Genomic DNA, 24,733 nt, shown 5'->3' with positions numbered 1-24,733 from the left:
CTGGGTGCTGTGGATTTGTTTTTATTTTAGGTGACTCTACCAAGATTGCAATGATACCGACTCATGGAAAAAATATTGTGAAACTCCTGAAAGTTCTATGGTTTATCTCCATAAATCTATTAGAATTATTATGAAGGATGTTTAACCTGAAGGCAAGTGAAATGAGTTGAACATGTGGGAATTGCTGGCATTCAAGACAAATTAATTTGACGTGCATGTTTTGGCTCAGCGCATGAGCTATGACATCATCAAAAAAGACTTTGCTTTAATGTGAAAATTAAACCTATAGTAAAGATGTCTTTAAGAGTTTTGGAAGGAATTTCCTTTTTAGGAAAAGATTTTGAGTATTTTATTCTATAATGGATGTAGTCCTTACTGGCTGAATATTTTATTATGTCATGGAAACTTGGGCTGTTCTTAAAAAATTTAAAACCAATATTTTTCCAACATTATTTTAAAAATGTGTGAAATCAGACTTGTTTTGCCGTGTGCATTTTTTTAGTACCATTAATCCAGGTCTGTCCTATATTCATCATTTATTAAAAAACATCCTTCTGTCCCTCATGAGTCACTATCATCAATTACTCCATGAAACTGTTCCCAGTAAAAGGAGGCTGTGGTCCTTCTCACATATAATCTTACTAAAATGAAGACTGGTAATCCAAAATAAATTGAAGATCATCCAATATGAAAAATTGACAGTGCTAGAGCCTGAAATCCACATATTATTTTCATGCCCTGTAATGCATCTGTGGGAATTCCTAGTATCAGAGATTTTACAGTCTCATATTTGGATTCCCTGTTTTTTGTGATTCTCTCTGGCAGTATAAAGAAAGCACTTTTTTTCTTCAACTTAAATATATGCAATATTTTAATCTGGAAAATAGATGTGTTTTCCCTGTAATAACAAAGAATTCTTTGCTTTATTTAGGGAAATAAAAAAAAAGATATGGAGGGGTAGCTGTCTCAAAGACATTTAAAAAAAAAAATCACAACATCTGGGTGGTGATAAGTTTAATAGTAACATAGCTAGCTTTGTGAGTGTTTTATTTAGTGGTTTAAACAGTAAGGCACAATAGGAAGTGAATTACAGCATCATGTCTTACAAGCATTATTAAAATTGTGAATTGAGTGCTACTGTGTAAAAACAATATGAGTTCCTGGCTAGCCTCTCTATTTCCATCTGGTCCCCCCACAATGTGATTAGAAGGTGATATTTTTAGGACCTTTTCCATTACTTCATGAACTTTTAACACAGGGCTTTCCGTTAAAAGGAGTCTTTGGCAGAAAAGGAGTAATCTGTTTAATTACTAATTTCCCTAATGCTCTCTTTCCACCTCAAGGAAGAAAAAGGGATGACTGCTATTACAGCATTTGTGCCAGATGATTCTCACAGATGATGGCCTCATCTCCTGGCCTTTATCCACTAAACAGATGAACAGTAAATTATCTTTTAATATTCTGCAAATTTTCAGAACTGTAATGAAACTTAAAACTTGAGTTTGATCTCACTCAGCTCTGTAAAGAGAACAGTGGGAGAACAGTTCAGTTCTCCTTTTCTTATGTTTTGCATTACCTGACCTACGTAAAATAGTCAACAAGCAAACTTGTGGTTTTTGTAGGTTTTAGCTCTGTGTAGGATTTTGTTATGTTAAGTTCTGAAATTCTTTGATTGCAGCTTGGAGGCAGGTTTCTAATGGAAGAGCAGCTGTGTGTTTTTTTTTCAACTTGGAATAAATGTCAGTTGCCAGAGCTAGTAAAAGTTGCCTGAGTGTCTAATAAAGAACTGAAGACTCAGTCAGTATTAAGATGACCTTCATAGAGTGCACTTGAAATATTCAAAATTATGACCAGTGGCTGTAAAGCTTAATTTAGAAAATGCCATCCAAACTACATTCATATCTCTAAATGATATGTGAACTACATCAACTAATGTAAATTCTTAAGAAAAAATTCTAAGCTGTCCTAAAACAGCCTGTATTAGAAGGTACCCATAGTGATCATCAAGTTCAACTTCTGACTCTACACAGTACCACCTGAAATTCAAACTCATTGCTTCCAATAACTCCTAGAATAATTTTATTCTCAAATTTGCCAGACGCATTTTAGTGCATTAAATGTAGATGAAAAGGATAGGAAAGAGCATGGAAAAGATGCAAAACTGAAGAAAAAATCAAAGTTTGATTCCTTCCCTATTTTTTTTCTGTCCATCAGATGTGGTTCAAACGTCTAAGTGTTGTCCTTAAATGCTGACATAGACCTAGAAACAAAATTAATGGACTTTGGAAAATACAGTTTGAGATCATTTTTTCCGAAGGTTCTCCAAATCAACAGGGGCAGTCAGACTCCATTAAACTGTTTCCATTTGGAAATGTCTTTTTGTAAGATGTTACAAGATTTTTATTTTCCTGAATATTTCTGTGTTGTCAGCAGTGTTTATCAGGCAAATTGAACAATTGTTTGCAGATTATTGCTAGTATTTCAGAGAAGGGAACTGTTGAAATTGGATGACTATGGGTTTTCAAGAGTTAGCATGGTGGGTTGCAGGGCCTTTACCTAAAATTGGATTTGCAGGACACATCTAGATATATTAATATATTTGTAATGCCTTGGTTTTTTTATACATTGTGGCTAGTAGTGAGAACACGTGATTTATTGCAAACAAATCATGCAGACTTAAAATACTGGTAAATATTACAGGTTCACAATACATTTCTGTTTGGGGGATACTATGGGATTACTGTTTATTTTATTGGTCACTAGTGTAAATCTGTATTAATTTTCTGTAGGTGCTTTGGGAAAGAGAACACGATTTCAGGAAAAATATGTAGCACAGCTTATACTGGATGTGCAGAGATCAGAGGAATTTATCCCTCCTCACAGTGAGCTCACCCCAGCACCTACTCCTCTAGAAAACCTAGCTATGGTACGTATTTGAGAGGAATTGCTTTTCTTATTTCTTAAAATGTGTTCAGAATTTTGAACTTTTTAAATGAAAATGTTTTTAAGCTTTTCTTGGGTGTTTACAAGAGGAGTGTGAATGGCACCTAGAAGAAATGTGCAGTTTCTGCAAGTTTTTGGAAGAAGATGAGGGACAGTGTCTATGTTCTTCAAGCTGCAGAGACTTTATAAAGAGGTTATGCTGTGACAGACTTCCATGAATCTTAAGCAGAAGAATTTAACAATGTCTCTATTGGTAAATTGAAAACATGAAGTTCAAAATAAAGCTAGGTTAATTAGGTGTATCTTCTCTTTCTGGAAAGCAGAAATGCAGCACTAAACGTTACTTGAGTGGTTTTGGCTGCAGGAAGGGAGTTGAGTTTTGTGCAAATCTGAGAAACTATCAAGAAATTTTCTCTTAAGGTACTTAAGCTGCCTGTTAAGAAAGTAATTGTTCCATTCCCACAGTTTACTTTTTAAAAATTTTCAATACCTTTTATTTACATGTTTACATTATAGAAATCCTACAGAGCAGCATTAGTGGAACCATGTGTTGCTTTGAAGAAAACCTAAGTTATTTCAAGCTCATGCGTTTCATTAATGTCACACGTTGTCATGTCAGAAGTATGAAACCAGGCTTGACTTTCCAGTTCATATGTGCCTTGAATTACTAACTTATGTTTTTGCTTTTCCATTTTCTACCTTGTATTTGCTGTTAACTCAGTATCAGAGTATGACGTCATGTAATCTATCAGTAATTTATAACAGTGAACCGTAGCGTTTCTTTTGTCTAATTGCAAATTAGTTGCTCTGGAAGTACTGTGCAGTCCTGTTTGGCTAAACAGGAGTTGATGCTATTTTCTGTTTGCCAAAAGCTACTGATAGCAGCATTGCTTCACTTTATCCTAGTTGTTCAATGTACCCTGTAGACTTTCTTTTAAAAGTTTATGGAAGATGTGTAGAATGCTGAAAAATTATTGGAATTTTCTTTCCCCTTTCACTAATCTTAATTTACATGTACTGTTTGCGGATAAAGCAAAGTGTTGTATTTTTCTACAAAATAGGAATTGCCCTGGATTAGAGGAGAATTTCCTGATAGAATTGTCCCTGTCAGTTTGTATAAGAGCCAAACTGAGGCTGCTCACAGCTTCTAATTTTTATCTCCTGTCATGGAGTTCTTAGTTATAGAGCTTTTCCTCTGTTAATGTTCAGGAAGATGACTAAACATGTTATTTCACTATTGAAATGTCAGTAATTGCACTCCAAAAATGCAACCACTATAGCAGTGTGACCAGTTACTGGAATCTTGTCTGGCCAAGAATTTCCTTCTTGCCTCTGGTGCTGAGCAGCTAAAATATCTCAGACTGTACTAGAAGGAAAACTGTTGTGTTGCAGGATCAGTACTTGAGATGATAAATTCAAAGTTTGGCTCACAAATCAGCTTTCTTAAGATCTGAAAGTGCACATTCAGTTAAACTGACAGTCTCCATGTAAGGAAAGCTTCAGGCTTGAGGGTGTTGCATAAGGACTCTAATAATAATCCATTTCAAAACCTTTCTGTTCCCTTTTAAATAGTCTATGGAGACTCATTTTGACCTCACTAGCAGAAGGTGGAGATTCTGAAGGTGCTAGTTCTGTGGGTTGGTTGGTTGTTTCTTTTTTGTCTGTGTTTCTTGCATTTTTAATACTCTTGAAAACAAAAAGAAAGAAGAAACTGCTCCCTGTGTAAGGAAATCCATTCTACTGGCACTAGGCGTGCTTTACTTGGTTACAGTTTGCTGAGACTTAAAAAATAAATCCATAAATCCCAGAGTGCAGTCTGTGAATGCTAACATGAAAACCTGTGTGTTAAGAAATTCTTTAGTGTCACATAGACAAGACAAAACTGATTACGTATAATAGAGGAGAAGGTGATTCTAAGTAATACTGCGTGCAACCATTTGAAATGTGAACTCTCCTACAGCTGTTATTTAAGATGAATATTCAGGTAACCGTAAAGTATTCCTGAATGCTGTAACTCACTGGTCTTTTGCTTAACAATGAACATACTTATAGCAAAAATGGTTTGAATTATGCTTTCTTCCATTGTCTCAGTCAGAGGAATAATCATGATGGGATAGGATTCAAGATGATTACAAATTGCCTTCTATTTAAGTAATTTTCTGATGTTTGTGTTACATTTTTCCAAAAACCTTTATATTTTTTCAAATTTGAAAGGCACTCATTTATTTAATGCTACTTTTTATCATATTTCACAACTGGTTTTAGTTTAAAAAATATTTTTCTCCTTCAACAGAATTGTGATTTAAATGATGATACAATCCTTAATGAGATAAAATTAGCGGATGCGGATCGGTACCAAGTACCTGATTTGTGTGCAGAGGAGCTTGCTGTAATCCTTGGAATTTGGTAAGTTAATTCTTTAATTACATTTTAAAAACAAATAAATACACCTCCCAGCCTCCCTTCACATGAATCTTTGTAGTAAGGAAATAATAAACTGGGAAGCTGATGGGTTTTTGTATTTTTCCGTTCTGTGTACAGGGTAAAGACACATTTTCGGTTTCTTCAGTGTAAACATTATAGTCCAGAACAGATTTTCAGCAGTGTTTCATTAATGTCTATATCATTATATTATATCTGTATCATTATATTCATACAAGATAATACTAGATGATCTTGTAGGTCATTTCCAGCCTTGTGATTTTATGATTCTTTTATTCTAGAGAAAGTCTTCTTTCCTTTGTGCCTGAGCTTAATCATCTTTCAAATATTATGATGACATTTGCTAAGTTTTGAAGATATCTTTCAGAGTCTCTAGTGCTTATCTTGCTGTGAGAATCATATGTATCATTCAAGAAGAACTCTGCCCCTCTTTTCATTGCACTGGAAGTACATGTACGGATTCAGAATGTCTACCGCTAGTTACAAGCTGTAATACAAAGTTCCTCTGGTTTTGTACCGGCATTTTCTTTACCTGGTTTAAAGGTGTTCTGCATTGTGTGGTTTTAGAAGTGGCACAGAAGAATAAGAGCAGTCTGAGCTTTGAAAATAGGAGGCTAGCTGTCAATGAATACCCTGGTTTTCTTATGGATAAACACGTGTCTGCTAAGTTGAAGAAAGTTTTTATCATATCTTTTCTGCGTGATTGTTTTCAGAAGTATTTGTGTGGCAAAATAAGAACAGTCGCTTAGTTACAATATTCATCATTCTTTCCACTAAAAGCAATTTTCCAATCTGTAACTTGCAAAACAATAGAATCTGCAGTGCTGCTGAAATACCTTGTCAAGCCCAAAAGAAGGCTGGAAGTAGAACAGTGAGAGAATTCAAGCTCCTGAGTCTCAGGCAAACCTGTTTTCTATGTGCATATGGATGTTTTAATATAGATCTTTTTTATAGGGTTGCAGCGATAACAGGCAATCCAAAGGGCAGTGAGGGAATTCAGTGGCTTAAGCTAGCAACCCAGAAACTGAAGATTTTTCCTTTGTAGTGTGTGGCTTTTGCTTGTTCTGTAGCACAAGTTATAATCTTGATACCTTCCCAGCTTGTCCAAATTTCCCCACTAACTTATCAGTGTTTCTGGCTGTTTCTTCCCTTCTTGTTTCATAAAATGTGGTGAAAATTATTAGAGGAGAGGAAGTTGTTTTCTTTTTTATACCCATTTCTCAGATTGCAGCTTTATGAAGGCCCAGACGTTTGCTTGGCTTGGTTCAAGTGAAGCATGAAGTTCTGCATCTCTGGTTTCAGCTATGCCCTTTAACCATTCAGTCCACTCACTACAGTGAAAAAATCAATAGTATGTACTGTGACTTTGTTCTTTCTTTATTTCCATTTTCTTTATTTCCAGAGACGTAAGCTTTCTTTCTATTCAAGGCTGCATCTAGATCAATTTGGAGAAAAAAGGAGAGGGGTAAAGAGTGGGGTGATGAACAATCTCCTTCATGAAAAATATTTTCATGTGCAGTTCATTTTCTAACCCAGTATTGTCTTGTATTCAAACTGTAGTATCTCACCTTCTCTATTTTATCCATTATACTGCTATTGTAGATCTGACTAATCTGATTAAATAATTGGTTGTAAGCTCCAAACTACTGACAGTCTAGCTTTTACTGATTTGCTGAGCAAATACTTTTACTGCTGTGGATCAGAACTTACTCTAAGGTTATTCTTTATCTTCCTTAAGAGTGTTCATTTCTTATTGTCATAAATGCTTAAATCATTGCTATATTTCTACTCTGTATATAGATTCAGATATAAAATATAGCTTTAGATTTGATTTGGTATGGAAAATCATTAGAACAATTTCTTTATCTTTCAAGGTTGCTTTATTGTACTTGGGTGTCTTAAAGAATTGAACATGAATGTAGCAGAAATGGAAATTAAAACCATTTTATAATGGCTTTGAGCTGGAAGGTGTCCATCTATATGCTTCAAAAACTGTGACAAAAATCTGTTCTAGAGTAAGGAAACCTTTCTGTCTGCATCAGTATCTTTTTAAGATATACAAAAATTCTGCATTCCATTAAAACAAATTCTTGAAAAGACAGAAAGTGACACATGGCAGATTGATTTCCTAGCAGTGTTGTCTAACACTTTAAAAAAATAATAATAAAAGGTTGGTAGCACATCTGTCTTATGTGGGAAGAAGGGAAAACTTCACGAATGCAGTAGCTAATATGCAAGGAAGGGACGAGATACAACCAAATCTCTGCTTGTTATTTTAAGCCTTTACTCATCACTATTCTACCAAAAACACAGTTGGTATTTCCTTGTGGCTGCAATCATACATCTAGTACCAGATGTTGTGAAACATCACTGTAAGGTGCATGAAGAGGGTGTGGAATGTCTGTCGTGGGAGGTCTTTAAGAAAGAGTCATTGGACAAACATTTGCCTGAAGGTGACTTAAAGGATCTCTTTGTGCTTACTTTCATTGAATAAATTGCCTTTCAACTATTCTGCTAATGTTATTCCTTACAGATGTGTAGGAAGGTTGTGGTTATCTTTCTCAGGTCTCGTCAGTAATTCCCATCCTCTCTCACTATTCCACACAATGTGCTTTATTAAGTGCTTGTGTTGTTATAGGATTGAACTATTTGGTTGATTGATCAGAGGTCTATTGTTGTTACTAAGAAGAAAAGAAATTTTAATGAAATCATCAACTCTAAAGGACTGCAGTTAGATAATTGCAGTTTGAGCTTGAGTAGCTCATTCTTTTGGCTCATGCTGAAGTGAATAATTCTAAGCTCTAAACCAGGTATCCTTCTGGATTCTCTATTTTAGTTTATATAATACTTTTAGATGTGAGTGTTTTAATCCACAAAATGAGAATAAGGCTCCCATATGCCACCTTGATTCTGTGATAGCTAATTAAAAAATAAATAAAAATTTTTAAAAACCCTTGAAAATGGAACATGTATTTCAGTTTGCTTTAGGATTTTGTGTTGTCTCCCCTTTCAGGCTTAGGGGAAGTTCAGTAACAAAACATGAAGAAAAGAACTACTGAATGATAGATTTAATGAGTTGCAAAGAATGAAGAGAAGAAGGGTCTTGTCTTCTAATAGTAATAGGAAATTGAATCTCCAAAGTGGGTGTAATCATGCTTTTGCAGTCTGTCAGCATACCTTTATTTGGCCGAAGTCCTAATGAACAAATGGCCATTTACTTCATCAGAATGAAATGTATTTCATTCAGATAGCTTAATTTCCTGGACATTTCATCTGCACTCATTTCTAGGTTGCTCTAGTTGGATGCATATTAGTGGTACTTAAAGAATAGCAGTTTCAGAAATTCTGAAGCAGCACTTTCGTGAGTACTTTATTTTTTCCTTAGTCCTCCATTTAATGGAGGTGAAATGTGCAAGAGACTCATACCATCAGGAAGCAGTTTTGGCTTTCTGCTACACGTATGATTAATTTTCTTCTTCTGGACATGTAAAGGTAAAGGTGTGAGTGCTTGGATGACATCAGTTGTTTTCCTATCTTGAATGCTTCACTTGGTTCTCTTAGAATTACTTCTTACTCCTTTATCATACGTTTTCTTTACAGGAATTAAACACATTGAACAGTCCAGTCTTCTTTTCTCACTTATATAGTCTTGCTAAGTATACTTAAGTATAAAGACTGAGAAACTCATTAGAAAGCAATGGTAATTATCTATAAAGAACTAACTGTAAAGCAAGAATAAAGTTAGATTGTAGCAAAGTCTTCTCTACAAAACATGTAAACAAGGGAGAATAATTTGTGACACATCATCACAATCAGTATACGACATTTGTACTTTAAGTTTACTTAAACTTCACAACAGCTTCGTGTCATGAGGAATAGCATCCTGATTTTAAGCACGTGTACATAGCCATTATATAGGTTTGATTACGTATACTCTGTAGTATGATTTAGGATGTATTTTCACTTGGTATCTTTTGTTTTCACAAAGAACTTGAATTGTAACCTTGTTGCTTCTCTTTCTGCCACTGGCAGTTGTCTCCTGGTGTATTTGTAGGCGTTAATGGGCTGCTGTCAAAGAAGACAGTGCACATATAGAGTTGTAAACTGAATTTCTTTATTATCAATACAATAATGTCCAGCTGTGGAAAAAAATAATTTTGATTCTCTTCTCTGTATGCTTCTGGGTTCCCCTTGGGAACCAGTTCACTTGAACTCACAAGAAGTGAGTAGTAATGTCAGTTAGTTGAGAGGTGTACTCCTGTGGTTATATTCCTTGAATGACCAGGGAGTGTATGTTTGAGATTACCCTTCATCACTTTTTGAGCATTAGCATGTTTTTGCTTTGTAGAGCCTGTGTTCAGTTAACTGTAGAATTTTAACTGAAAACAGATCTCTGTAAGAAAAAATAGGGAATGGATTTAAAACTGTTTAGAATACATAAAATTTAATCATGTAAATGTGAATGTAGTAACACATTTCAGGTTAGTATGGCCTGGGAAAGGCATCACTAAGTGTCCTTGTCCTAAGGAATGATTCTTCTGTGACTGCTCTGAAGTCTTGGCCACCTTCTGTGTATGTACAGTACTGTAGGGGGAATGCTAAGCCATGGCTTGAACTAGTGATTGAGCACCTGCTGGGAAGGCAGGGCCAACCCAGGGCAGCTCAGATGTATGCAATGTACCTGAATGATGGAAAGGAGTGCAGACAGCATTCTCCCCTTTCCAGTCCTTGTTTAAGGGTTGGCAGTGGAAGTAAGCTTATATTGCTGGAAATCTCTGCTTACCTGAGGCCTTCTAAGAGTAAGCAGCTTTTTTCCTTTGTTTCTATGTCTATGGCTGCTGCATTTGGGCTTGTTCTCACTAACTGTAGCCTAGAGCTTTGCTACCCTGCTATTATTGCTGTGCTTCCCATCACATTATAGCATTACAACTACGCACTACCGTTTGTAACTTTTTTCTAGAACGCCCTTTAGATTTCTGTAAGTTAGAGAGATGTATTATACATAGTTGTGTGCTAAAGAATAAATCAGCATTATTTTATATTCTTTTTCCTTTTCTTTACAGTATAGACTTACAAAAGAACAATCCAATGCACAAATTAACTGAAGAGGAACTTTTGGCTTTTACTTCAGTAAGTAACTTATCTGAACCTTTCTCCTAAGCATGTTTTCACTTACATAGTAAGTTATGTACCAAGAAGTAACTTGACCAGCACTTTAATCATGAAACTGTGAAGCAAATTTGTTTTAGTATTCAAGTGTTTTGATATTTTGTTTTTCTTATTTCAAGAAATTAAAGAGATTCCATGACTCCATTTTGAGTCATCCTCATGTGGAGCAAGACTGGCATCTCAAAACTTGATCTCTTCCTTTAACAGTGTTTTTTTTTAAAGGGAGTTGTAAAGAAGCTGCAAATTTCTTCTACCAGACTTATTCAGTTAATATAAGAATCAAATGTTCCACACAAACATGTTTCTTTCCAAATCAATGGCTGTTTTGCCTGTTGCTGCAGAACAATTCTGTAACTTCCAAAGAAGACTTGCGATTTCTAGCTCCTTATTTTTAAAATGTATTTTTTGTGTCAAGACAAAATACACCATGCCTTCCTTTCTCCAGGTTGTCTGTTTTTCTGAGATTTTCAACAGCAACTTAATTGAAAGACAGAGGGGAAAAGGCTAGTAATTGTATTGCTGTTATTTACTTTCTTCTTGCTATGCTAGACTTCAGCTTTTGTACAATACATGGAATATATGGTGCTTGTTATCCTATCCAGATTTTGTAGTCTCATACTTTTTTCCACAGTAGTGCCATTTGAAAGAGTGAGTTCTTGTTAGAGTCGGCAAATAGGATCTCAACAAAAATCCCATGGATTTCAATTGAGTTAGAATTTTATGACTAGAAATGGTAGTTATGTCAAATGATTAAGGACACTAAAATAAGTTTAACCACGTTAATGTTTTTAAGGTCCTAAAAATAAGTCTGAAAAAAAAAATCCTTATCTCTTTATTAGGTTGATTTTGAAATTAATGCTCGTTTAAGGGTACGCATACAAATATATAACATGTAAGATTGGAATGAGGAAACAAAGTGAATGACTGTAGAACAGTTGGTTTGTATTATTTCTCTATTTTTTTCCTACAATAATTATTATACTTTCTGATAATATACTTTCTGATCTGTTTTATTTTTAAGCCATTTTGTTTTAGTTTTTAAAAAGATGGAAATAGCTGAAAAAAAGATTAGGAAATAGAAAGAAAAGACAGTGGGAATGGAGAAAATTGGTTAAGCTATTATTGCAAATTTTTGGGAAAAAAATGGTGAATTTTTTAAAACAAAAATAAAGTTATACATATGCATACATTTTCCAAATCTGTGTATAATCTTGTTACGACAGTCCTTGCTGATTTTTATTAATGTATGATTTTAGTTGAGGGTCGGTCATCTGTGAAAACTAAAAATTTTACTTCTGACTTTTTATTTCCTGCCAAACTCTCTAGAATTTTCGTATATACTCTGCTTTATTCTTCCCATCACCTAACTGCCTAACGCTTGAATAGAAAAGTGGCCACGAAACACTTAAACACTAAATTAACTTTTCCACGTAATCTATTCTTTTAATAGTAAATGGGGTGATATTATGGTAACAGAATATATATTTAACAAGATTGCTCTTATTCTCCTCATGTACATTCCAAAATAATGAGATTCAGAAGGAGTTCTATTTGTTTCAACACAATTTAAGTGTTTCAATCATTTAAAAGGCTTCAGGTTTTACAGCAGAGGAGGAAAGCCAAGGTAGCACATATACTAGGTAAAGATGATAGCTTTATTCAGATATTTTATCTGACATCTGAGATATAAGTGATTTGTTGGGTGCGTTATCCATAATAAGAAAATTAAACTGCATTTTTCTGCCATCTAGCGGCTGATTACTCAAAAATCACGAGAGCGGATGAATTTATTCCTTTAGTAATTACTGCAGTCAGGACAGAGCTAGAGTTGCACATGCAAGAAATATTTGTAGGTCTTCCTATCACTTTGTGCTCTGATCAGCAAAAAAACAACAAAAAAAGAACAACAAAAAACATGGAATCTGTAAAGTAAATAAAATAAACAAGAATGTAGATCTGTAAAAGCACAGAATTCAGTGTAGAGCAGTGACTTAAAGATGTAGCTAGTAACCTAAAAAATATAGAGTTAATAATAAACTTCAGTGTCAGAATAACATTCTTTTAAACTTGTTCTTAAAGTTTGCTCATTATCTTGCTGTAGTGGCGCAGTTCAATCTTACATTTTCTCTTGATCTGGTCTGTGCTACTAAATACGGGTAGCATATGTGAATTCTAACACTGTTACACCAAATCGTTCTTATAAACTGAAATCAGCTATGACCTTATGTAAGTTCTTTTTGATAATGGCATGTATATTTGTGTTAACATAAGGTTGGTTGTTATGGTGTCTGCTAGCTGAATAAGTGTCACTGAAATATTATTTAAGGTATTTTTCAAGCTTTGGTATTACCTAGGGAAACAGACAAATGAGCCCTATATCATTGCTGCCCACATTAATTTCTTTAGCATCATTTAAGCTGCTGTGCGTGTGTGAGCAGGCATCTTCTCAGCCTACATGTGGATTCCTAAATCTGCAGGCTGGTTAGATGGTTGTCATGCATTCATCTGATAACTGCTGAAAGTTATATTTCCTGAAGAAAGGAAGTCATTTCAAGATAACTTAGGTCTCTTGAGAAATTTTAAGGTACTTACAACAGATCAGTGGGTCATCAGGAGATCATGTTCCTTTGGATATTGCAAAACAAATATATGTGATCTTCAGACACTTTCTAGCAGGGAGATTAATTTCCAGGTAGTACAAAGGGGAAAGAATAGTAAAAGTGAATTCTAGTAGATGATATATTCCTACTTCATATTAAGTGTAGTTTAGCAAGCAGGCATTCTGAACTCCCTTTTATATCAGCACCAGTTGAAAATGACTAGATTCTTAAAGATATACATAAACTACATGAAGACTTAAAAATAATGCCATTGAGAGCTGCTTGGTGACTGCAGTCAAATACGAAAGGATGACATTGATGCAGTTTGTTTGTTGAAGTCACTTTGGAACTCTGTCCTACAGAACTGACTTCTGTAACTAAAAATTACTATTACTAACTTTTACAATGAGATATAGGGATGTGTCCTAACCTGTTTACTTCATATATAAACTCTTTTGCTGGGATAGGTTTTTTTAGTTAAACAATTTGAACTTCAATGCTTGATGTGTTCTAGTCAAATCTGTTTACCAATCATAAGCTTAATATTTTAGCTTGAAGCCATTAAACTGCATCTGGATTAGTTAAATGTGGGATGGGTTCTTTTTTTCTGCTTAAACTGTTAAGAAGAGAAGAAAACAAGCTCTTGCATACATAAGAATAAACACAGTTAAATATTTTATTTTAAAGAGAATTACTGTTCTTGTATTTAAGGGTTTAGGGAAAGATTTACAATGATTTTAATGAATTAAGGTAATTAAGATAATGCACTTGAATTTTGAAGAAAGCAAAAATTGTATTTAGAGATCAAGTACCATACAAAAACTGACTCAGAGACACAGTTTTGCATATGATGCTTGGCAAAATTTCTGTTTAGTTCACTGAATGTTGTCACAAAAAGCATTTTCAAGGAAGAAAAAGAAAAGCACTATCTTGGTTCTGAAACCCAGTGCTGCTCTGTTAGTTACTGGTGTTTTACTTACAATAACTTTTTTCTTTTCCCAGAGCTCTCTGTGTAGGAAATGGGAAATTCTAGGAATCAAAGAAATAATAATAAGCCGATGTTTTCACATTTAGGTTTCCTGGCTTAGTTTATTCGTAGAACACTGGGATTTCTGGGAAGGAATAACTACGATGTGGTGTTGCTTTTCTTTTTTTTTCCTCTTACAAAGGAGAAAAGTGATCAAAAAACCAAAAACAAAACCCTAATGTTTAAGACTGTACTCTGCAGTACAAGTTCATAAAGCTTATACCACAGCTTATAGCTTACATAAGAGAAGCAGTTTAGTGTTTCATCGTCTGATAGAATACTCCAGCAGAACATCCATGATTAACAAGCTGCAGCTGGTCCTTATCACTGCTGTTGTCATCTATCATGGACCTTGCCTTGTACAGGGGTGATTTGCTCTGTGGTAAACATGACGTGCACTTAGCCCATTGTATGAGAATATGGCTTTTATTCTCAGTGTTATGATCAAGAGATTTGGCATGGCAGCAGCATATTAAGCTCTAGGGAGCAGAGGAGAAAAAGCAAGGAAAAGCTGGCAGAAAGAAGCCTGTTGCTTCTCACATCTTAGCCCCATATTCATGTTCTTTATACAAGACAAGAAGGAAAAGAATGGGGATCATGGAAAAATTAGTTGTGTTAGTTTGTTATTCTCCTGAGATTTGTCATTTATGAAGAGCAGAATACTGGGTTTCTTTTTAATATGCTGAAAACTGGTCGGAGGAAGTTCTGACAGCTCTTCTGTCTCTTTTGCAACAGGCAAGGATGTCTCTCTTAAAGAGGAAAAAAAGTAGTGTAATAGTTTTCATTTCACTCTGAGAACATAAATTAACAAAAATACCTAAGCATTCTAAAATTATTCCTTTAATGCCATAAAGGATGTGAATGTCTGATTAAGGACCTAAAGAATGTGGAGTAGTCTGTCAAAATGCAAGGAATACAGTGTATTCCAAAGATGGGCCAGAGGGAAATGCTTAATTTCCTTTGTTTTTCCACTGTGTTGAGCAACTAATTCCATAAAAAACGCCTTTATTTTTTTAACTAAGAAATTTGAAACAGTTGGATGGATTTTTTTTTTTTCAAAGGTGGGCCTTTATTGAGTGGAATAGAAACTATTGGTGTATAGTACCTTTAAAAATCACGGCTAAGAGTAATAGTGCACACTTGTATGTGTATATGAATATTTTTTCTGCTTTTCACTAAGAAAGGAGTTGTGGGAGGAGAGGGGCTGGAAATGGAAGTGCTTTGTTTGTGTCATCTTTTGTATTACACTTGCGATATTAATGAGAAACTAGGGAGCAATCAAATCACAGCGCATGAGATTTTTAATGTTAAGTCTCCTTATTAAAATCTCTATAAAACTAACATGCCAATTTGGTTTCTAAAGAGAAGTTGTTTATATAGCTTAAATAAAAGCAGTGCATTTTTCTCTGCTGAGAAAATGGCTGCAGTTTTCCTTGTTTTATAACCAGTAAGAGTATTGAAAAGCTCATTAAGATTGCCATGTGTCTCTACTGCTGCAATTTTTGTGGCTTTATAAAATGTCTCTTTCACTTCTTTTCTAAGCAGTGCTGCTCATTTTGAATAGACTCTGTTGGTTACAAGTTTATTACGCTCACTGCAAAGACTTTCTCTCTGCAAAGCCCTGGTAGTAGTGCTAGTAAGATTTCTTTTCTTCAGGTTAATGAACTAAAAGCTATTATACTCTTTTTTCTTTAGGTTTTGCTTTGTTTTCTAAGCTCCCTTATTCAAAAGTCTGAATCATTTTCTAGGAATGTCACGATCCAAATGCTGTTAATTTAATGCATGTATGTTTTCAGATCCATTGTGCATTACTGGGAAATCTGACTGAATAAAGTAAAAGAGAATTGCTCCTTTCCATGAAAGCATCATGTACAGAGGCTCAACTTGATTTGTTGGATGCTGAGTCACAAAGCGTCTGGTACTTTGTTTACAGTGTGCTGTGAATAGGAAAATAACCAGGTGTTATTAGTTATTTTTGCTGTGTTCAGTTGTGTGTGTTTAGGTATTGCAGGGTGAAATAGCTAGGAGCTGTAGTGCATGTGTTCTAGGGCAAGGGGGAAGTCTGCATTCCATCCCAAAACTGGGATTATGTGACAGTCTGTTTGAAGTTGTTTTATTTTACTAAGTATCAGATTTCAACGTAATTGACACTTTCATCTCCTTCAACTTTGTTCTCCTCTGTGGTCTGCATTCTTTGCTGAATCCATGGAATCCACAGCTCTGCTTGCATCATCTCTTACAGGAGATGACTCCTGATTTATTTTGTGCATCTCTGAGCAGGAAGAAATTTGGAATAGTCCTTCCTTTTTAGAATAGTCTGCTCTTTGTGCAATTTGTACAGATCTATTCAAGCAATAGATTTTAGTTGTCTCACTGAAACTGCAGTTGGTAAAAGAACATGAAAATCATGTTAAATATTAATGGATTATTTGCTTGTCTAAGAGTTTGCAAAGTTAAGTGGGCAAATTTGATGACAGTTAGTAACATTTTTTCCCACAGCAGCCTTTCTTCTCCTTCATCTTTATCTATCAGCAGCTCACTTATTATTTCTAGCAGCTTCTGACAGCTGTTTGATGTCTTGCAGGCATCCCTTCCCCCTCTCGTGTGCTTCACCAGTTGTAACTATTAGAATTTAGTTTAAAAAGAGAAAAAAAAACCAAAGAAAAAGTTTTTGGAGTTCATTGCATCCAGAAGATGAAGGCAGACATTGAGGGGAAGTTTTACACTGAGAGGGTGATGAGACACTGAAACAGATTGCCCAGACAAGTTGAGGCTGCCCCATCTCTGGAGGTGTTCAAGGCCAGGTTGGATGCAGCCTGGGTGATCTGATCTAGTACTTGATCTAGTGGCTGGCAACCCTCCCTGTGGCACTGAGGTTGGAACTTGATGATCCTTGAGGTCCTTTCCAACCCAAGCAATTCTATGATTCTATGAAATTATACCCCTCATTCAAGAAAATGCTGTTTGGTGTATTATCTGAAGGGAATGTGACATTCTTGCTGCTCTGTTCAGTTTATCTTCCCTTGATGACAGCATTCTGGTAATCAGTTCAATTCAGAGGTTATCAATGCTGGTATTCATTTCTCTTTCTGAGGTGATGTTGTATACTGTACAGACCTGATGGAGAGAGAAGAGGGAAACCAAATAAGGAGTAATCCAAGTCTTTGTTTTTTGAAAGTAAACTTGGTTTTGTTCTTCCGCTGTATGAGGAAGAATTATTCTTAAAGCTTAGTTAGCTTTTCCTGTGTCTTGCCCTTATCTCCTCTGCCTGTTTCTGGCATTGTCCCATTTTTTGTTCTGCTCCTAACCCAACACATCAAATGTTACTATAATCTTGTTCTGGTAACATCTGAAAAATCATTGTCTGAGCTCTTGTTCACTGAACAGTTATTGCTGTATCTAAGAAACAGAGTTTAATTTACTGTGATCCTATCGCGTCTGTAGTTTGAGCTAGAAGTAGAACACATCTTGTATCAATGCCCAGACAGTCTTTGTTCTGTATTAAAATGAAATCTTGAAAGAGTAACAGATTTTTTTTGTATATTGGCCAATTTAGGATAAGTTTGATTTAAAAGTCATAGCCCTTAGTAGCAGTCATGAAGTATATGTTTTTTTTCCCCCAAAGGGTGTAGATCTGGTTTTGGTTTTGATTTATTTCTCATGGTTAAAACATGACATAAATAAATAAATATGTATGTATATATATGGTCAATGCGTTTTTCCATCTTAACTGCTTCAGGAAAAAAAAATGAACTAGATAAGGCATTAATCTATCCGTATCTGATTCTGTATGAAAATTACTAGAATGTTTTTTCCTTTTTGTTTATCTTTCAATATTCTAAGGTTTTAGGTAGCCAAGTGCCAGGAAAAGATTTTTAGGTGGCATCTTCTTGTGAGGATTCATTAAGCAATTTAAGAATTTTGTGGGGAAGAAAATGTGTAAGTTCCAAGTCCATTGGTCTGTTGAAGAGAGGAGAATTAAAGGGGAAGGCTCATTTTTGTATATTTTAGGAAAAGGTTTGTAAACAAATTCTTACAGCTTAGATTTAGTAGAACTTTTAAATCTACGTGGAAAAAAAAAAAGCCTGTACTCTGTCAGTATGCTTTGCTACCCTTTTTCTCTAATGCAGATGTATTTTACTAGGGTAACTGTCATACTGATAAGCAAATTGTTATTTAGAAAAATGATTTGTGACAGCACACATGCATGAACAAGATTTCAGAAGGTAGTTTGCCTTAAGTGCCTATTAGATCATTGCATCAGGAAATAAATAAAAACAGTGTCAATGTATTTCATGAATTGCTGATGATTACTGTGTGAAAATTCAGACTTTTTTACTCTGTAAAATTGGTATGAGTAGCATATATGATTCTATGACATAAATTCTGAAATGCTTGGTTTGGCCGACTTGATCGTGGCAAGTGGGGCTGTTAGTTATGAAGACTATTCAAATAAGTGCCAATAAAATGTTTAAATGCATCACTTATTTATGCTTTTTATCTGTGAAGTTGAGATTTGAGACCTTTTCTGAACTGAAATAAAAATCATAGAGCTGGATGTTAGTTGGTATGTTTCTGATGTGTTTGGGAAGGCTTCACTGCCTTGCCTATATAATCCCCAAGCATGTATTGCATTAGTTAAGCTGGATCTTTGGCATTTTTTCCTGAAAGGCTTCATATCTTGTCAGCTAGATTTTAAGTACTTTTGTCAGTTTATGTTGGCCAACACATTCAGTAATGACTTCTATCATAGTCTAGACAAAAGATGAGAGGGAACTTTTAGAGATAGCTAAAAATGGACTGTGAAAGATCTTTCTGCTCCCTCACTGCTAGAAGCATTGTCAAATGAGGTGTTTGATTTCAGAACTAAAACATTCAAAGAGAAACTGCACATGTATTTGCGTTCCCCCAGATTAATATTGTGTTCAGTTTGTATTTATCATTGGCTAAAACTGAACACTCGTTTGTTATTTTAATACATGTCAGTATGAACTTTTGCTTTCAGAATAAAGGGAAGAAAAATAGGTAGCAAATTGTTTTTAGTGATTTTAAGCTGTTGAGTAGCTCATTAGTAAGGCTCAGAAAGTAAGTAAGATGGTTAATTGCTGGAATAAGACTTCTTATCCTACAGCTTATTCTTTGAGAATTGCAGTGAGTGTATTTGTTTTCCTGTATCTTTCCCCTACCTAGCAGTAGTCATATGTTTATCTGTGTTGAACCTTTGACAGAACTGTGAAAATGCAAAGCTTAGGGCTGCTTAAATGAAAAGGGTGTGACTTACATATAGTAGAAAGCATTCATAGCTTCTTCATTCGCTTGTCAGAGTTATTTTAATAAATTACTGTTGTTTATATGCATAATACAACTGAACAGGTACTAGGCTTCGTTTGCATCTCAGTCCATTACAGCTCATGCTTTTTACTTCTTTCAAGTCTAAACTTAGCCCAGACGTGGTCTTTACCTTTGGTCTCTAGATAAATATATTTAGAGTACAGCTACTCCCTACATAACCTTGTCAGATTTAGGAATGTTACTGACTTTTACACACTAAGACGGGTTTTTCTTTCATGATTCCAACAGTCTCACTCATTTTTTCCAGCATTAATGTTTGCCACTGGCAGTTTCCCACTTTCTTTAGCTGTACTTTCTTCAGCAGGCCTTATTCCCCTCAGTTGAGCTTTGTCAGCTCTCACTTTCCATTTGTTTATCTGACCTTCACTTTTGCTCTCATCATTCCTAATTCCTTCTTGCGTGTCCCTATTTCTATTCCTTTCCTTCTTGCTGCTTAAAGTGTCAGTCTATTTTCAGGGTCATTTTATCTTCAGACTCAAAAAGGAAGTTGGCTGCAACTTTGCTTTGCTTTGGGAAACCCAACTTTTGCACATAAAGTTTAATGCCAGACTGCCAGTGACCTCCAGCAGCTTGATCCTACTGCACATAATGTGAACAGTAGTTCTTTAATGAGACAGAACACTTCTAGTGGTGAAGTCAGGAACTGGAAGGAATCAGAACCCAAATATTTTTAATGGATGTGGAGACTTGTTAACATTCTCTTTTTCTGGGAAACTGCTGAGACTGACCTGGAACACCCACTGAAATTGTCACTTCCAGACTCATCTGTAGCCATGTAACTCACCAAACAGTAATTGAGGCATGCCTCTTGCATTCAACATTGTGCTTATTTGTGAACACCAAGTATTGCAATACATAGACCTGTGAATTACAGAGGCTGTTGTAGACAAAATTCCTGTGGTGGATGCTGGCATTCAAAATGGGAAAACCAGATATGGCATGCTCTCTGTAGAATCCAGCCTGGCAGTATGTGGATTTTCCTCTGCTGTGCCTCACCAATCTTCTACACACAGCTGTTTTTCCAAACTGATTATACATATATATACACGCACATGTGTGTATATAACATTTTATATATTGTTCTGACATAGTTTAATAGTAAAGTCAGTGTAAGTCTTACTGTAAATCACTGATTAAATAAGTCATTCTTGCTAAGTTTTCTTGTCTGTGTCACAGGGAAAAAAAGTAATAGCTGATTTTTGACTCATTACTATCATTATAGGGTGATTTAACAAATGATATTTTTGGAATGTAGAAGCTGTATGCAATTATCAAAGTATTCCTGCTGTGCCATCTGTGCTAATCTGAAAGTTTTGAAATTGTGGAAGTGTTTAAGTTGGTTCTTTACAAGATGATAACTATATGCCTTTTACTGAGGGATCTGAAGAACTTCTAAGGCTGCCTTGTGTTCTATCATTTTTATGATTGTACTAGAGATCTCTCTGAGAACTAGAGTTGTGGCTACCCCCACCTTCCCATCTGGCAAAAGATGCTCACTTTCTGAGTATTTTATTTTTAAGAATATTTTAAGGATAATTGTAGCAAATGAATATTTGTCCTGAAGTTGCCTCTGCAAAAAGTAAAGGTAAAAGTTTGAATATGTATGGTATATTAAATAGCAGCAGTTCATAAAGCAATTGTCTTCCAGGTCTTCCATGCCAAATAAACAGGAATTATGATTGACAGGCTTTGGAAAGAAGAGTTGTGAGCTCATGAATATGAGTAGGTGGGGGGGGAGTTTAGACAAATCCCACTGCTCTGGGCAGTTGCGTAAGGAGGATGTAGGTTCTGTCAGGCCTGAGGGATTTGCTGGTGGTCCAGAGCGCTGCCAACTTTGATTTTCCCCTGAGCAGCTCAAAGAGGCAAATAATAATAATAGACCGAATAGATAAGGGCAATTCACTGTCCTTTAAATTGTAAGGAAACCCTTATCACTGGTACCAAAGAGTTAAAGGTCTAGCCATTTAAATCCAAGAGCCTAATTTATTGCTGTTGAGATTGGGCCTTAGGAAATAAATGCAGTACTATGATGTGGCATGGAAGTCTGTACTTGTGCTTTTTCAGGAGTAGGTCCAAACCACAGACCTGAAAAAGACAATGCTACTACAGTCAAATCTGGCTGAAGTTATTTTCAGCGTAAGTGATAGGTTTGGCGCAGTACAGCAAGTATCAGTAAAATGGCTGGACTTCATTCTAAGTGAAAATAGGAGCCTCATCTTATGTGGCTTACCCTCCAGTAGTCGTTGCAAGCAGATTCTATTAAATAAAATAGTATCTTCTTTCTTCATGACATTTCCTTTCTTAGTTTCTTCCTTTTCTTAAATAAAATTAAGAGCCTCCAGGGAAAACTTTCTTCTGAACTTGAATGTGTATCTCAAAGCAAAAAGAACCAAAATGCAAACCAAAAAACAGCTTAAGCAACAGCGTAAAAAGATTGCCTTAAAATTTTTGCAAGAGCTTAGAATATTGAAACCGCATGATATCATTGCTGAGTGTTAAGCTCATGGTGACTTGATAAATATCAGCCCACTGATGCCTATTAATATAGAAGAAAATTAAAACAATTCTTGTCACCTGGGATAGATCTTGTAGTTTGGATGTGTAAGTAGAATTCAGATAATAACACTAGACTGTTATTAGAAGGCCCTAAAAGAATAAAAATATTAAAACATTATTCAGGCAGAACCCAATTTGAGTTGATTTTTCAGATAGCTAAAATGACTTTAAAGAGTGGTTTTGTTCCTTCCATAAGCTCTTCTGAATGTTACTACTTGTATGCGTACAAGTTTGATGTCAGACTGTTACACAGGATTAAAGAAGCATGTTGTAGCTCATCAGGTGTTTCTTGATATACTTTTAATCCCCACAAGCTAATCTGAGCTTGCTTTTCTGTATTTGCTGCATTTAAATTCAGACAAAACTTTGAGTCTTATAGTATTTCCATTGAAGATCCTTCACTCTGTAAATTCTTGTACTCTCATGTAACTTTTTCTGTGGAACATATGAGGCATCCCTTGCAAGCCAATGTTTCTATAATGCTCATTTGCATTTTCTTCTGTGTAGTCTCTAACATGGTGGGATTCCATCTGAGTGTTAACTGCAGGAATGTAGTGTAAATCCTTTCTGCCTGGTGCCTTATCAGATGAGTTCTGTTCTTAATTGCATTCACTGCTAGCTAGAATGGCATTCATCACATCCTTGTATTTCTTCTGTTTCTGACTAGATGCATCAGATTCTGTGTCTAGATCAAACAGCTGTCTTAATTTCATTTTCTCAATACAGACAATATTTGCATGTTTGAGTCTCTGGGTTATGAAGTGAGACAGGAGATTTTCCAAGAAAAATCATAGAAACATTCAGCTTCTGAGAAAGCTTAGGAAATTTTTGATGTGTAATTAGAAGATGTAAAGAAACCGTGAAGAAGAAGAAACAGATATGGACTGAACTTTGGATGTAAACATTGTTCTATTAAGTGCTGAGCTATTTCCCTGTACACTACTGAAAAGTGATTTTCAGAGGAGAGAAAGGTCTCTTTGATATTCTTCCTCCATTTGAATAAGTGTATGTGGAAGCAAGAGGGGGAAAAAGAAAGATGCAGCCTTTTAGAGAATGAAAAGTATATCTGGTAGGACAAACAGAGGATATAGGGTTTTTGTATGTTGCTTTTCGTTCAAAATTAAAATTCAGTGCAGCAGACAGGTAGCCCAGGGATGACTTCAGGTTGAAAAGGGACATGAAATGGTTTGAAATGGTTTTAAGTTGAAAGAGGGAAGATTTAGGTTGGATGTTAGGGGGAAGTTCTTTACTAGGAGAATAGGCTGTCCAGGGAGGCTGTGGATGCCCTGTCCCAGGAGGTGTTCAAGGCCAGGTTAGATGGGGCCCTGGGCAACCTGATCTAGTAAATGTGGAAGTTTGGTGGCCCTGCCAGGCAGGGGTGGTTGGAGCTTTGTGATCCTTGAGGTCCCTTCCAACCTGGGTCAATCTGTGATTCTGTGATCCATGCAGAATGGAAAGGGAAGTTGGTTGTTTTCTTTAATGATTCTTGCAAGAACCAAGACTACATAAGGCAGCCTTATTTTACTTCAATGTTCCCTGTGTTGCCATTTTTAGAGAAAAACAAGATGAACAAAATGGAGCTGGAAGTTTGGGGATATTCTCTTTTGGGAAAGCATTCTTCTTCCTTATCAGGACTTTCAGAGGTTTTGACAACTTGAGTATGCAAAGTTTGAGTATTGACTTAACAAAATAAAAGAAACAGCCTTATTTTATAGCTGGGAAGAAGCTGTGGTGTTTTGCTTTGGTAATACTTCCTTTCAAGTGTATGTATGAGAAACACATGAAGAAAAGTGCTGAAATTTCTTGATATTTCTGATGAATTAGTAACAGTATTTTGAGCAGTTAACAAATGATAGTCTTCACAGTGTTTTTGCAGAGCTGAGCTGTTAGTGTTTGCCGCAAGTAGCAGATGCGTTTATTTTGATGAAAAAAAATTATGGAATGACTGTTTTCAGTATCCCTTTCCATTATGTTCAGTATACGTACAGCAATGTATAGTCTTTTCATAGCAAATACTCTTGGCTTTTTTTGGCTGACTATGGGAATATGATTGTCTTAGTAACAGAATGAAGAAGGGTTGTATGCAGTTAGATTGTCTGCTCATTTTAAGGAGACGTTTCATTCCACTAATGGGGTAGTAAATAATATTCACTTAAATCTTTTACTTGCTTAATACTGAAATTGATCTTTCACTGTCTGTAAACACTTGCATTGTTCATAGTAAGAGGCTTTCACAGGGTGCCTCTAAGTTTGGTGCTTGTTCAAAATGATCTTCTAAAGGCATCTTCCTCTTACAACACTTATGTAAAATACTTAGTAGTGCTAAATCCAAGGCTTTTCTGCCTGAATTCATGTGCCTCAGAAATGGCACAAAAAACAGCAGAGTTAAGAAGCTGACCTCCCATCAGTTTAAGGGGCAGAGGGAGAGGAGGAGAATAGCTGTTATTTGCAAGGTAGTTATCAGAAGGAGTAAAGTTATTGCTTGAAAGCAGTGTCATCAAGGAGAAATATATTTAGAGTACTGGAAGGATGGAATGTGAGGATTCCTTTGGGTAAATATCAGGATCTTACCTATTTGCAATGGAACAGTGTTCTAGTAGAGGTAGAGTAAAAAAAATCATAAGCAGTTAGAGTGAAATCATTA

At 35.5% G+C, this 24,733-nt stretch overlaps 1 protein-coding gene across 1 annotated transcript in view; it reads left to right on the top strand.

Moving 5' to 3' along the window:
* The window catches only part of TTC27 (tetratricopeptide repeat domain 27), a 90,710-nt gene that overhangs the window by 12,941 nt on the left and 53,036 nt on the right, over positions 1-24,733 (top strand). Inside the window, exons 7-9 of the mRNA XM_015857781.1 lie at positions 2,790-2,926; positions 5,237-5,349; positions 10,449-10,515. Of these exons, the coding sequence (XP_015713267.1) occupies positions 2,790-2,926; positions 5,237-5,349; positions 10,449-10,515 (317 nt within the window). The remainder of the gene's footprint in view (positions 1-2,789; positions 2,927-5,236; positions 5,350-10,448; positions 10,516-24,733) is intronic.

Source organism: Coturnix japonica, chromosome 3 (assembly GCF_001577835.2).
Source record: "Coturnix japonica isolate 7356 chromosome 3, Coturnix japonica 2.1, whole genome shotgun sequence".
NCBI classification, from domain to species: Eukaryota; Metazoa; Chordata; class Aves; order Galliformes; family Phasianidae; genus Coturnix; species Coturnix japonica.
Note: the sequence above shows the minus strand (reverse complement) of the source record. Positions and strands in the feature narration are given on the sequence as shown.